The sequence below is a fragment of the Poecile atricapillus genome, chromosome 2, assembly GCF_030490865.1.
Source record: "Poecile atricapillus isolate bPoeAtr1 chromosome 2, bPoeAtr1.hap1, whole genome shotgun sequence".
In the NCBI taxonomy this organism is placed as follows: Eukaryota; Metazoa; Chordata; class Aves; order Passeriformes; family Paridae; genus Poecile; species Poecile atricapillus.
Window position 1 is genome coordinate 16,274,568 of NC_081250.1, and position 14,893 is coordinate 16,289,460.

The 14,893-nt window shown below is 50.1% G+C and overlaps 1 protein-coding gene across 1 annotated transcript in view; it reads left to right on the top strand.

The window, feature by feature from the left end:
* Positions 1–5,839: 5,839 nt before the first annotated feature.
* Positions 5,840–14,893, top strand: part of MKX (mohawk homeobox) — a 48,980-nt gene continuing 39,926 nt past the window's right edge. The window contains exons 1-2 of the mRNA XM_058832097.1: positions 5,840–6,119; positions 8,084–8,243. Coding sequence (XP_058688080.1) covers positions 5,938–6,119; positions 8,084–8,243 — 342 coding nt within the window. The 5' untranslated portion in view covers positions 5,840–5,937. The remainder of the gene's footprint in view (positions 6,120–8,083; positions 8,244–14,893) is intronic.

Sequence of the window (14,893 nt, forward strand, 5' to 3'; positions counted from 1 at the left end):
CCGGTCCCTGGCTCAGCTGCAGTTTTTGCTGTGACTGAATTCACCAGAGACTGCTGAGTGAAGAAAGGAAAAAAAGCTCTTGACCTGCGGCAGGCTGAGACAGCGACCACACTCTCCAGAGCAGCCATGAAGAATCTTCCATCACAGACAGCTCCAGCTCCTGCTCCGGCAGAAGTCACAGAACCATCTACAAATGCCTGGGCAAGATTTTACCCCTTTCATTACCCAGATGAGACTTGCAGATTAATCTTTTTATCCAGAGAAGAAAAAGGAGAATGATCAACTTGAAAAGAGACTTTATAAACTACCAGTGACAGGAAAGAAAAGAAGCTTCAGAAAAGGTAGATAATAAGGAGATGCTAAAGCATTCTGTTAAAGCTATGGAGATGGACAATAAAGTCCTGAAAGAACTCCTTTAATTCATGATAGAGTATGTAGGGAGGAATGGAGTGTTCAAAGTGTAAATTTTGAGTAAAAAGTAGAATAATTGTGATACAGTGAAGTGCTGGAAGATTTGAAGCCTTGAGAGGCAATGAGAAAACTGTTTTCTAGTAGAGCTCACAGAGACAGATGAAGGAGACCTTTGCCTTTGAATAACTCATCCTTAAAATGACATCCCTAAACTCATGGCCCATACACACCTCAGAGTGATGTAAAATGGGAGGAGTGAGCTCTGATACCAGCATTTCTGAGCAGCTGACATCAGAGCAATAGAAAACTACAGCAGAAAGAGTTTTCTTGTGAGAAACTCTATAGATTAGCAGAAAGAGACTTCTGTTTCTCTACAAAGACTGATGAAAAGACTCTAGCAAGAATTGGGACTGTTTTAAACACCAAAGTTCCAAAGTTTTTGTCTCTGTTGTCATGTGAACAAGGGAATGGTGGGTAGTAGGAGATAAAAAAGAGTTTTCTGGAAGTTTATTCTGGTGTTCTTATTATTGTAGTTTGTTAATAAACTTTCTTTATTCCTTTTAAGTTTTATGCCTGTTTTGCTCTTGTTCTAATCCATATCTCACAACAAGAAATAAGTATTGTTTTAGTTACTGGTTTAAAACCACGACACCATATCAGCCAGATTTCAGAACACCCTCTTGACAACATTCTCATTTCACCTTTGTGCTGTTGTTGCCCTCCTTGCTCACAGAGGTCCCCACAGTCTTTGGCCCTGCAGTTTGACAATATTATCTGCTTCAGCACCAGCACTAAAGCTGCTTTAGGGATGGTCACAGATGACATTGATGTGTTTCCTTCCTGCATACATCATTCCAACACACCTTCGTACCGGTTCGTCCAAGACGAATATCCCTAAGGAAAGGAAATAAGCACACATTGTCTTTCAAATGCTCCTTCAGCCTTGTTGAGAAACTTTCCAAAACTCATTTCTCCACAGGTCTTTGCATGCAAAAATCAGGTGGCAACTTCAGAACCTATCTTTGCTTTCTAATGGCCCAACATAATTGTCCCCCTTCTCAGATGTTGTATGCCCATTATGATGACCTCGCTGATCCCAAGGACCATCCTTGCTCTAAGACAGTGGCTGTTCTAGGCATTGGTCCAGCAAAGTCTTCAAAAGAGGCAGCTCTTCCTTGCTTAGGATGATACTTAACTAAACTCTGCATTACAAGATTTAACTTTATCCCTACAGTGTCTTATTCCAGTGACCTGGGAGCTACCAGACTAAGCACAAAGTGCCTGTTCTAAAGCTACTCTGCCATCTCTGGTTCCTTGCAGAAGCAGACCAAACTCCTTTTATCCAGCATGGTTAAGCCAGTTCATCCTTGTCTTTATGTGCCTCAGGACTTGGCTCAGCAGTGATCCAGCTGCTGTGAGGGATGGCAACAGGTCTCTGCAGCTGCTTTACCTGCAAGTGTGGCTATTTTGTAGTCTGGATAACACCCCATTTGGCATAATCCTAAAAAATTTCTCACCTACACAGCTTCAGGCCTTTCAACATACATGGTCATAGTTATTCAGCCACCCAACCTGCCCACAGATAATGCCAGGGACATGAGGAAATTCTTTGAATTTCAAACATATGTTTACTGTGTAGGAATCTGCAGTTGGAGGGAGGAGCAGTGAGAATGCAACACCAGTGAAATGTTTGCTGATAGCATATAAAAAGTAACCAGAACAATGGACAAAAGCAACATTTTGCTGGAAGTGGACACCAGAAACAGGGAACTGTATTTAGGAGCATAGATGGAACCCAACTGAACTGGTTTTGGATTTTCCCCTGCTCAGGGCTGGAGGAAGGGGAAGCAGATAGAGCAGTGCTCACATCCAGCCCCAGTGGTGCCATCTGAGCTCTGTGGCATGGCTGCCCACCCCAGGCAGCAGGGATGGGGCTGCAGCCTCTCCAAGGGCTGCAGTGGGGCTGGCACTGAGGAGCTCCATCACTTGCAGCCTCAGGAGCAAATTCTCCTCTCAGCTTGACAGTACAGCTGATTTTTTCCTGGCTCCTCCAGTGATACACATTAGGACCCAAAGCACCACTTTTAGGCTCTTTCTGCGTGATATCCCTTGGAAATGTGCCTTGATGCCCCTTTTTGGCAGGCCACCCTGGCCTACCAGCTGTCTGGAGCTGGCACACAAGCATGGGCCAACAGAGGGGTGCTGCAAAGAATGGCAAGGAGTTTTTTGCAGCTCCAGCCTGGCAGGTGCCTGAAGTCCTGCTGTGCTCCGGGCTGCTGTCCCACTGTGGGATGCAGGAGAGCCACAGTGCTCCATCAGCCGGTGCTACATCCTCCGGGAGCCGGCTGCAGGCTGCGGTATGCGGCCAGCAACTATTGACTTCTTTTTCCGTGCATGGAGGGGTAAGTAACCTTAATTAAAAACATGAAGCCCACAGTTTGTATCACATTCATGATGTTAAACAAGCTCTGGAAATAGAAACACTGTTTTCATTTAAGCTTTCCAACTGTGATCTATGTAATAAAATATGGAGGGGGCGGGCGTGTGTGAGATTTACATGTGATGATTTGGGAGATCTCACTGCTTTAGAGGCTTGTGAGGCGCCGCAGTGCCAACTGCTCCTGCCACTGCCTCACCACGTTTGGCAACGTCTGCCCCACACACACTTTTGTTTTTTTCCAGAACTGCTTTCCAAATGGTGATTTCTGCCCTCAGCTCTTGTTGCTGTGACTTATTCTGGGTGTGGGTGTGGGATCTGCCAGGCCCTCAGCAACCTGCTACCTTGGCTGCCCATGCCCTGCCCAGTTCAGGACAGGCAGGCAGGTGAGCAGCGCACATTTCCACCACTCCTGGGGACCACACACGTCCTCGATGACAGCTACATACCCTGCAAGTCCAATGATCCTCCAAGCCCGTGCCCAAACAGCACCATCGTCAATAGACACAGGGAAGGAATATTTTTGCCTTCCCAGATCGTCCTGGGCCACCACACAGGGAACAAGCATCCATTCCACCATGGTGGACAGGCAGAGGGAAGGCTCTTCCAAGGGCACTTGCTCAGTACCCTGCCAGTGCATGGATTGCCCCTTCTCCAGAGGCTGCCTCAGCCTGCAGGGCCCACAGAAACATACCATGCCCTATCTGCACCTCCCCTCAGGCTTTGGGGACCAGAACCTGTGCCTGCCCTAGCAGAGGGGGTCACTACTGCCGTGCTAGAGGGGTTTGGAGGGGGGAGTGGGATGACAGGGCAAACAATTGTCTGAGACTGCAAACGACTGAGATCACTTTCCCACGGGAGCTTGGTTTTGGTCAAACCTGTCACCTTCTAAGACTCCTTTTGCAGTGACGTAATTATAACAATACTTCCCGTGTCATAAACAGTTCATCTGAGCATGGCAATGATCAGAGCTGAGTGTTTTGCCGGAAGCTCCTAATCAGCATGTTAGCACAGTCTAACAGCAGGCATTTGTCCCACCCTGCTCCCCTTTGCCCACTTCTCCCCCAGCTGGTTCCCGAATGCTCTGGCCATGTCACATCCTGACAGGCAGCCTTACCAGGGCTTTGCCCAGCAGTCTGTGGCAGTGCAGGATGCACAGCCTGCACGGGGGCACTCTCGTGGTTATTTACATTTTCCTACCTTCTGTTTTCTCGGCAGGGGGCTGGCAGCAAGTTGTTCATGTCTTTGCCTCCCACTCTAGGGACAGTCCTTTTTCTCCCAGGACATTGGGGCGTCTCCGGTGCATTGCCCTTCCCCAACCTCTCCACTGCTCCCCGTCAGCAAAGTGAGAAATGACAATCGGATCGGTGAATCCCGATGCCAAGCTGCCCCGCTGCCAGGGCGCCTTTCCCCAGCGCGTGTGGCTGTGTGACGTCACGGAGATCGGCAGTGACGTCACTCACCGTGACGGGGGTGCGGAATTGGGGTGAGCCCCAAAAAGGACCCCACGGCGGCTGAGCCCTGCGGGGCGGTGGGCGGGGGTCCCCAGATGTTTTCCCCTCCGTCGCCCCCGTTCCAGCGCCCCGCCAGCGGAGAACCGCGTGCCCTCCGCAGCGCAGGAACACGGGAGGGAACGAGGCCAGGGTGATGGTAAGGGGTGGGGGGATACAAGCGGTGGCGGTATGCAGACTCAGGTACTTTGGGGTCACGCTTGTGGGGACAAGGACGGGGACAGAGAGGTGCCATGGAGAGCGAGGAGCCGCGGCTGGTGCCCGCACGAGGGATCTGCGCCGCGCACGTCCCGCCGGGCCCGCAGACGGCTGCTCCCGTTCACCCGCGGCGGTCAAATAACGTCTGAATTACATCCTTGTAAATATTGACTGTGGCCATCCTCGTTTCTGCCCGCAGAAAACCAGAACGTTAAGCCTGGCGGGGCCGGGCTGCTGCTCCGCAGGGCTGCGGTGTGCAGGGGGTGTGGGGCGGCGGGGCCGAGGGAACGGGGGCACATCCGTGGGAGCGGCCGGGGGCGCCCGTAGACATCGCCGGCAGCTGAGCATCTCTGCCGGCCCCGCCGGGGATGCTAAAGGCTGTCCCCCGGCTTGGACTGAGGGCTAACTTACAACCCTTGGGCGGGGGGTAGCGAGGGACACAACACACAAGAGAAGAAGGGGAAGCGTATTGAGAGATGGTTCCTGACATGGCATCATTAAACACCTGTGTTAATGAGTGGCACGGGGCTGCCGCTGCGCCTCTCGCCCCCTACGGGGGTCTCTCCCGCGGTCAGCGTGACACCAGCCGGTGTCCTCAGCCGCCTTCCTCGGGAGGCTCCCCCATACAGACGGAGAACAGCCCAGCCGTGCACTGCCGTACCCTTAGATGCCCCTGGCCGGACTCCTACCGCCCCTCCCCGCAATGCCCCTCGACGCCGCTCTGCCCGGGAGGGGCCCGTGCCCTGGCTGCGGCTGCTGGGGTCCCCTCGCCAGCGGTGACTCCCCCGGGGATGGGGAGCGACAGTCCCGACAGTTTGAGTGGCTGTGCGGCGGCAGTGCCTCCGGGCGCCCGCTCTGCGCATTTGGTGGTCGTTAAAAACAATTTGTTTCCCTCCCCGTTTGGGGAGGGGGAAGGGGAAAATCATTCCGGGGGAGGGGAGGGGAGGGAAAGGGAAGGGAAAAGGGGGGAAAAAAGGAGTGAGAGAGAGAGCAAGCGAGACAGAAACACCAAAGCCGACAGAAAACCCGCGCTCCGAACTATTGCGACACTGAGCGAGGAGCGCGGCGAAGGCTGGCGGCGAGGTGCGAGTGGGAGCGGACCGGGCCGTGGGAGCGGGCCGGGCCGAGGAAGCGGACCGGGGTTGGGTGGGGGGGCCGTGAGAGCGGGCCGGGCCGTGGGAGGGGCGGGCTGCCTCCCCCCCCGTGGGTGGGCAGGCGGCGCCCGGTGCCTCCGCGCTGCCGCCCCGCCGGTCGCGCCGGGCGGGTCTCGGCGGTTCGGCGCGGCTGCCCGGTGACCGCTGCCGCCTCCCCGCAGCGCACAGCGAGCCCCCGCACCTCGGAGCCGGCGGCCAGCACGACGGCGGCCCCCAGACCCCCACCATGAACACCATCGTCTTCAGCAAGCTCAGCGGCCAGGTGCTTTTCGAGGAGGACGCCAAGGAGCGGGAGCGGAGCGGCCGGTCCTTCGTGGGGGTGGTGGAAGGCCCACACCACGCCGAGGTGCTGCTCCCCGACAGCCCGTCCATCAAGGAGAGCCTCAGCCTGCGGAACCGGCGGACGGGGTATGCCGTGCGCTCGTCTCCGCGCCGCGCACCGGCTTCGGGGGCGGCCCTGCCCGCGCTGCCGGCGCTCCCGGCCGCCGCGTCACCGATTTGGGGTTGCGAGATGGGTTTCTAGCTGGGTCTTTGCCCGCGACCCCGGGTTCGTATTCTCTGGGATTTTCATTCCACAGCTACGGTGGGAAATTCCGGCAGTAGGTGATGCAGGGGCGTCCGATTGGGCTGGAATGTACCAGACAGAGAGCTCCTGTCCTGCTGTGCTTGACCTCCCCCTCTGCCTCCGAACAAAAACAAACCGAGAACACCGGGGCTCCACCGGCTTGTTCGTGCGCTTCATGCAATTAAAGTCTCCAAAGCAGAGGCGCCAGGCGGGACGTGTGAGGCCTGGGGCACGGGGTGGCGGCGCGGCCGGTGCCGGCGGCAGCGCCGGGGCTGCGGCGGGCGGGCAGTGCGCGGCCCCGGCACTTGTTCCGCCGTCCCCGCGGGTCCGCAGCGCACCGAGCGAGCGGCCGGGAAGGAGCTGCGATGTCAGTGCGGTCCCAGGGATGGGATTTAGAACGGACTAGCGTGATGCCAGTCAGGGGCTGGATAACGTGATGTTAGGATCGGGTTTGCTAAAACGGCAGCTGAGGCTAAGCTGCCCAAAGCCGTTTCTTTTTTTTTGGGGGGGGGGGGGGGGGGGAATCTTTTTCGATTTGTTGTTTTTTGGAGGTTAGGTTTGCTTTTTTATGCTGGAACAGGTGAAATATATGGTGATGAGGGGACGTGCGAGCTCTGGCGCGTTGACAGCCGTAGCTCGAAGGGTTGAACTGGCGAGCGCTGACCAGACATTTCGGGTCAGTGTTACAAAGTAAAGATCGAGGAGCACACTCGGGCAGCTGCGAAGCCGCGAGGTCCCGGGGAGCTGCTTGTACTGACGAATTTCCACCTTAGCGATTGCATCAGCTGGCAGTTTTAGCGGCGGTGCTGGCCGGGAGGACGCAGGTGTGTGTCACCGGGCTGTTGTTGCAGCCGGCCGCGGCGGAGCGCGGCAGCCCCGGGGAGCGGCGGCCCGGCCCCGTGGCGCCCCCTGCCGCCGCCGCCGGCCCCAGCCCGCCTCTGGGCTTTCCCTAGGATTCCGCCGGGTTTCTTCACTTTCTATTGTAGACCTTTTTTACAAAGGGACACATGTTTTCCTTTTTTTCTTTTTTTTTTTTCTTTTTTTTTTTTTTTTTAATTTTTTTTTTTTATTTTTAGTGGAACCCGGGGTTTGTTCCCCCGGCATACGCTGTTTCCCTCAGCAAGCGCGGGGCTTTGCGGGCTGCCTCGCGTCGCTGCCGGCGGCTTTGGGAGAGGCACGCCGGCTCCGAGGGGCGGAATGATCCAGGAGCTGCTCGGTGCCTTGGGTATCTCTTGAGTATCAGCGGGAAATAAATCCGGGCAGGGGAATCAGGCTGGGCTGGCCCCGGGGCAGCGCGCACCGCAGCTGCGGGATGCGCGGCCGGCCGTGCGAGATGCGGCCTGGGCGCCCTGGAGAGCCCCTCTGTGGACAGACCGGCCACACGCCTGTCAGGTGCCGAGTACCGAAAACATCGGGACACTCGCACCGTCGGAGCGCCGGCCCCGCTGAAATCCCCGCGGGGCCGCCGCCCGGGTCCGCAGCATGATCGCGGCCATTCGCCGGCTCTGAGTCCGCTCGCCCAGGCCCTGCACGGGCAGTTCGGGGAGCTGGTGGCATCACCTTCGTCCAGGCCGAGGGCTGCGGCTGTGGAACGTCCCCGAGCACCCCGCGAGGACGGAGCTCGGCTCCTCCGGGCAGGGCGCACCCCGGGGTGGGCACCCCCCGAGCTGGGTCCCCCCTCGGACGGGGCGCATCTACCGCACCCCGCAGGGGAGCCCGGGGCCAGGCGGGGCAGCGGGCAGGGCCCGGGCACGGGGAGCGGGCAGGTGTCCCGCAGCTGGTCCTCAGCGCCCCTTCTCCGCGGCAGGGCGCGGCAGAGCGGCGGGAAGGTGCGGCACAAGCGGCAGGCGCTGCAGGACATGGCGCGGCCGCTCAAGCAGTGGCTCTACAAACACCGCGACAACCCATACCCCACCAAGACGGAGAAGATCCTGCTGGCCCTCGGCTCCCAGATGACCCTGGTGCAGGTAAGGAAGGGAGCCCCTTACCCCCACCTCCAAAAACCGCTCTGAGGCGTTTCGTGGACGGGAGGGATGGGGACAGCATCTCCAAACTCCTCTGTGGCCTGAGCTAAGGACAGTGGTGGGTATCGGAGAGCATCAGTGCGCAGCCAGCAAGGCCAGGGGTCTTGTGCACATCCTTCTTCCACTCTCCCCTGGGCTCCCCCACCCCAGCAGGACTATCTCCCTCAAACAAGAATTACCACATCTGAGCTATCATGGCTGGAGAAGTGCTTAAAGGCAACCACCAAAAAGTGTGTGCTTGCCCCCCTAGGAACAGATGCCCTCATCCTTTCTTCTCATTCATAAATACAATGAAAATATTTTTGCTTAATCTTTAAAAATTCTCAAGTAAAAAATATCAGCCATGGAAGATTTCAGCACAGAATAAGAATTGTTGAGGAAATTGCAGGGACCTACTCCTCCCTTTTGAAAAGGGGATAGGATGGAAACTGTTCTATTGTTCTGATAATAATTGTCATCACCTGTTGCTCAGACCGAAGCGTTACCATACACACAGTGTGCAATGGCTCAGCACACCCAGTCTTGCAGGAATTATCATTGTAATATAATTAGATATGGGGAGTAATTGTTTTGCTCTCAGGTAATTCTCCCCTGAAGTGACTGGCAGTTGTCTTGCCAAAAGAGGAATAAATTTTGCTGCAAATGTTTATAAATCTCACTTCTTTGTTCTCTTTGCCATCTGGCGCTCTACTGAAATCTGTGGTTAAATGCTATCAGTTGCCGAGTGATGCTATCTCAGGTCTGGATGCTGCAAAGATTTATGCATTGTGAATAATCTAATTTCCTTACTGCAAGCTACTGCTAGGTGTGTAAAATGAAACCCATGTGTTTGCAGGATTGGGTCCTCATCACTCTGCCTAACACGTTATGTGTCACTTTGCAAAGGACACAAAGAGATCAAAGTAACCTGAAGTATTAGAAAAAGACAGGTAGTAATTCAGCTTTATTATTTTGAGTGCCGCTTCAAAAAAACCTGTGCTATGAACTTCAATTCTAGTAATGGCAAAATGGGAAATCTTTACACTTCAGTACCTCACGATGAAATTATTACCCTAGTAAAAACACTATAGCTTTGACAAAAATAATATTAATGTCTCAGAAAATGCCAGTTATAACTGGAAGATATAGTTGAAACAACTTCTCTTGCTTTTAAAAAATATACATGAAAGGCTTAAACTATGATTACATAAACATTATCCCTTCAATGGCACAATTCAATAGGAGTATTTTACTGGACTATGGCTCTTAGAATATCCCTGTATTTTTACATGAGATTTAAAACATATATTCACAATATGTGTTGGGACACTTTCACATTCATGACATCTTGAGGTGTTATTCCGTTCTTTTAAAAATGCCTCAGAATGAACAGAGAAGGAAAAAAAACTGGTGGGTTTTTGCAGGATTTCTCTTGTGGCAGCTTTGATAAATCCTGATGGGGATAGAATGTGTTATACCTTTATAAAAGCATCAAGTGAGCCATGGCCAATTCTCCACTGAGTTTTATGATCTACATAAGGTGTAGAATAAAATTAAAAAAGAATCGGGGAGGCCTGCATTTAGGTCTGTTAGACCTCTGTCACTCTAGTGAATTTTCACTGAAGCTGAATTTGACCAGTTTTGTTTCTATGAACTGTAATACTTGAAAGAACTGTGCAAACAGGCACATCTATCTTCATTCACAGGAGCACAACATCAAAGAGAAATCCCAGGTGTTTTTTCCATCGTTTTTGTGCAATGCTCTTTTAATCCAGGAATCCAATATCATCTGTATGAGATGTAAATACATATGTCTGGCACCAGCAGTAATTCCTGAGCCACAAAGAGCAAAACAACACAAACCCTACACCTACGTTTTGGACGCTCAAAAAGAACAGGATTGTAATTCAGTTCAAAATTTTTATTCTCTAAGAATGAGAGAGAGCACGTCAGTGTGTGATCTCAGTCACCCTGGGTACATCTGAAATAGCTTTCCTGAGGGCCACGCTCTTTCAGACAAGTGGTATAGCCAAGAGCAGGTTTGGGACTGTGCTGGTGTCTCTTGGAAAGCTTTGCTTCTGTCCCAGGAAGGGCACTTTGCAAAAGCATCAACCAGGGTCACCTATAAATTGTTTTTCTAATCTAGTAATATTGGACATCGTTGGAGAACCAGGAATCGGTGTATGATGTTTCCTCTGGGTTAAACGCCTTCACGTTTGCTAACCTGTCTCATATTTCCTACACTTTTTGCATTTCTCAGAGTTGTCCCGTGGTGTTTGCTCCCACAGCTTTCCACTCCTGTGGAGGCTCTTGTCTGCTGACAGCTGCTCCCCTTCCCAGCATCCCTCATGTGCCGACACCTTTCGTCACATAGGAAAGGCAAAAGATACTGTTGAATATCTCTCTGAGTTTGCGTTTCTGACAAAATGCCATTTAGGGAATGAATGGTTGGGTTTTTTTTTGTTTTTTTTTTTTCACCTGACTGACAACCTTGGCAAAGGTCTTTGGCTGCCTGGAAGATGTTGGTTGTCACCGTAACATTGATAATACGGATGTAACTCTTCTGCCCGTGCTTTTTTTCATCTAATGAACCTTATTCCGGTATGTACCATCTATCCAAAGGAGATTTTTTCAGGACCATGGCACAGATAAAACCAATTCTTCTGTGGGACAAAGAGATGAACATCCAGCCCTGTTTTTTACTTTGATTATTAGGACAAATTAATGACATGCAGATACGAGTAACTTTTGTTATTAGTATCTGCATGCCAAATCTACCACAACTTTATTTTCATTAGTTTTGCTATCACCCAGTGGGCTGATTTTAAAGTAATTTGTTCTACTTTACTAATACTTTGGCCTACTCCACTCTTCTTGGGTGCAGTGGGACAGCAAGGAGACTGTTCCAGATGCATTGTCCGACTGCAGTGCTGAAGAAAAGTCAGACTCTTTCAAAGAGGTAGGATTTTGCAGGAATCATAAATCATCTTGTTTCTTAAGTAGTAGTAGCAAAACCTGGGGCAAATTCTGGGCTGACTTACTCATGTGCAGGCCAACAAGGTCTTTGGGAGTCTTCAAGGCAAATGTTATTGCAGATTTCAGTCCAACAGTCCAAAGTTTTCTACTTCCACAACTGCCAAAGCAGGAAACCAAAAAAGCAATATAGTTTGAAAAGGCATTTTATATTTTACTCCAATTAGATTCCAATTCAGAATCCAATAACTTGTCCTATAATATGCTACATTTTCATTTGTATTATTACCACAGTGCTTGATTTATTTTATTTTAAATTTTGGTTTAGATGTTCTTGTGAAATAAAAAAGAAAAATGGCTGTATATTCCTTCCAGAAAGAAATATGAATGTGTGTATTGTTGGAAAGAAGGTTTTTCAATACAAGGATTTGTATATCAGTCATGTGCTGCTATGGATTTAATAGTATTCAGATTTATAAAGGCATATCTGGATTACTGAAGGAGAATCGCTTGATGTCTGCTCCCTTTCTGAAAGTTTGGCCACTCTTAAGCACTGAAGCAGAACAAATTACAATAAAATTGAAGATGTGTCTTCAGAAGTAAAGCCAGAGGGTCAATATTTCATGATGCTGATATAAGTACCTGATGCTCTTAGAGAACAACTGAACTGCTGTAAAAAAATGAATGCTGGAAAGCACATCTATTATCGTTCCCCTTGGGTTTTGTCTTTTTACTTCTCAAAGAACTACAGGATCGTTACTTTATAAGAATAGTAAGTTTCATCATGTGTTTTTTCAAGATACTTACTTCTTGGGAGGTTTATGTGACAAAGATTTTCCCACTGGCTTTTATCTAAATAATCTTTTGTTGGTTTTTTTTATTATTTTCGGAGATCACAGTAGCACAGCTTGGGACCGTGGGAAAAGTTGAATATTTTGGCAGCTTTGGTTGTTTCTTTTTGTAATGGTTTAGGTAAGTGTGGTGCAAACTGGCACTCCGAGTGGGACCTACAGCAGTAGACAGGCAGGTTTTTAAAGACCACATGGATAGACAATGTAACATTTGGAGCTGGTTGAAATGAGTGGTAAAACTTCTGTTGTCTTTGAAGGAGACAGGTGGTGGCTGGAGGTCAGGGTGAGCTGCTGACTGGTACAGCCTGTGGCAATGCAGCCTGTTCCAGCTCACACACCTGGAGATTGCCCAAGACTAAAGAGTGGGAGAGGTGTTGAATCTCATGGTGTCTTAGAAATCAGGACTTTCCAGCAGCATGCACTAGTGCCCAAAAGCTGGAAAGCACCTAGAGATTACCACATCATAGATTAAGCCTAAAAATCTCTTAAATGGATTTGACTGACTTTCCTTTCTTCCAAGGCTTTAATGGGCCTTGTAGTAATTGCGTTTGGGATAAGAATTTCTAGAGTGAGTTTGCTGCTTTGTGCTTTAGTAAAAGGTTTCTCTTCTAAAAGCTGACTTGACTTCTTTCAGAATCAGAGTAATTTATGTTGGAAAAGACCTTCATAATCATTGAGTCCAACCATTAACCCAGCACTGCCAAGTCCACTGCTAAACCATGCCCCTAAGCACCCCATCTACATTTCTTTTAAATACCTCCAGGGACAGTGACTCAACCACAGTAACTTTCACTTGCCAGCCTGTTGCCTGGCAATCCTTTCTGTAAAGAAATTTTTTTCCTGATATCCAATCTAAACCTCCCCTGATTCAATTTGAGGCCATTTCCGCTTGTCCTATCACTTGTCACTTGGGAGAACAGACTGCCCCCCACCTACAGCCTCCTTTCAGGTAGTTGTAAAGAGCAGTAAGGTATTTCCTGAGCCTCCTTTTCTCCAGGCTAAAACCCCCAGCTCAGTTGCTCTTTGTCAGACTTGTGCTCCAGACCTTTTCCCAGCTCTGCTGTCCTTCCCTGGACTCTCCCAGCACCTCAGTGTTCTTCCTGAATTGAGGGTCCCAGAACTGGACCCAGCACTCAAGTTGCAGCCTCAGCAGTGCTAAGCACAAGGGTACAATTACTGCCCTGGTCCCACTGGCCACATGTTATGGTCTCGTTCTTAAAATTATTAGAAATGCCTCTGCCTGAATTAAGATGCAAACCAGACCATATGCCAAAGGATTCCAGTCTCTGACACCACACTATTGCTGTTACAGGCCAGGTTGCCATTTGCCTTCTTGGCCACTAGACATTCACCAGCTCACATTCAGCAGATGTCAACCAGCACCCTCGGATCCTTTTCCAGCAGGCATCTTTCCATCCCCTTCCCCCAGCCTGTAGCACTGCAGGGGTTGTTGTGACACAGGGGCAGGCACTTGGCCTTGTTGAACCTCCTATCACTAGCCTTGGCCCACGGATCCAGCCTGTCCAGATCTCTTGTGGAGCCTTCCTGCTGTCCAGCAGATCATCACTCCCACCCAATTTGGTGTCTCTGCAAACTGACTGAGGGTGCTCTCAATCCCCTCATCCAGATCATTGATAAAGCTATTGAACAGGTCTGGCCCCAGTACCAAGCCCTGGCGAACACCACTGGTGACTGGTGACCAGCTGGATGTAACTCCATTCACCAACACTCCTGGGCCTGGCCATCTCAACAGTTTTCTACCCAGCAAAGAGCAAACCCATCCAAGCCAAGAGCAGACAGTTTCTGCAAGAGATGCTGTGGGAAATGGTGTCAGAGGTTTTATTGATGTCCAGGTAGATGCATCCACAACTTTTCCCTTACTAAGTGGGTCACACTGTCATAGATGAAGATCAGGTTGGCCAGGCAGAACCTGTCTTTCACAAATCCTTGCTGGCTGAGCCTGATCCCTGGATTGTCTTGTGTGTGCTGTGTGATGGCACTTAAAATAATCTGCTCCATAAGAAGCAGGAGGACAAGGTGCAATATATTTATCTCATTATGAAATAACAATCAAATACTACTATTCCCTTCTCTCATAGCAGAAGACTTAAAATATGACTCATCTTTTCATATTGATATGCAGAAAGCAAAGCAATGACATGGGAAGAATGAGCCCAAAATAAACCAAGAGTACCATGCAGTAATCACTCCTGCTAAATTTAATTGCTTTTATGTATGAATCACACTAATACTACCCTATCTTTTCTGTAAATGGCACTTCACTGATGAAAAATTTCAGTATGTAATAAAATGAAGCATAATCTTTCTTGTGAGAGGTTGGAAAGCTGTCAGTTTGGTAAAATGCTGCAGTAGCTGCAATCCTGTTGATTGGGACCCTGGATTGATCCATCTCTACTGTTAAATATTTGATTTCAGAATTACACTGTCATGCAGCAGGTGACTTCTGCTTCAGTCGAGCAGTCTGGAGTGACTTTGTTAACGGCATTAGAAAGTGCATGGATTTCAGCCCACCCTATCTCATTTACTATAAAAATTACTGTGTAAATATGATGATTATAAGCCAGTAACCTCAGAAGAGAATGAAAATTACTTACTCTGCCAGCTACAGTTTTGGTTTTGTAACCTGCCATAGTAAGCTACATGGCTTGTAAAGTTACGTGTTTTCCCTCTGAGCACTGATCCAGGGCTCACCATATTTTCAGTGGAACCCTGTTTCATGTAAATGTGATTTTAAGTAAAATCAAAGTGACAGACATAAGGCACCAGTGC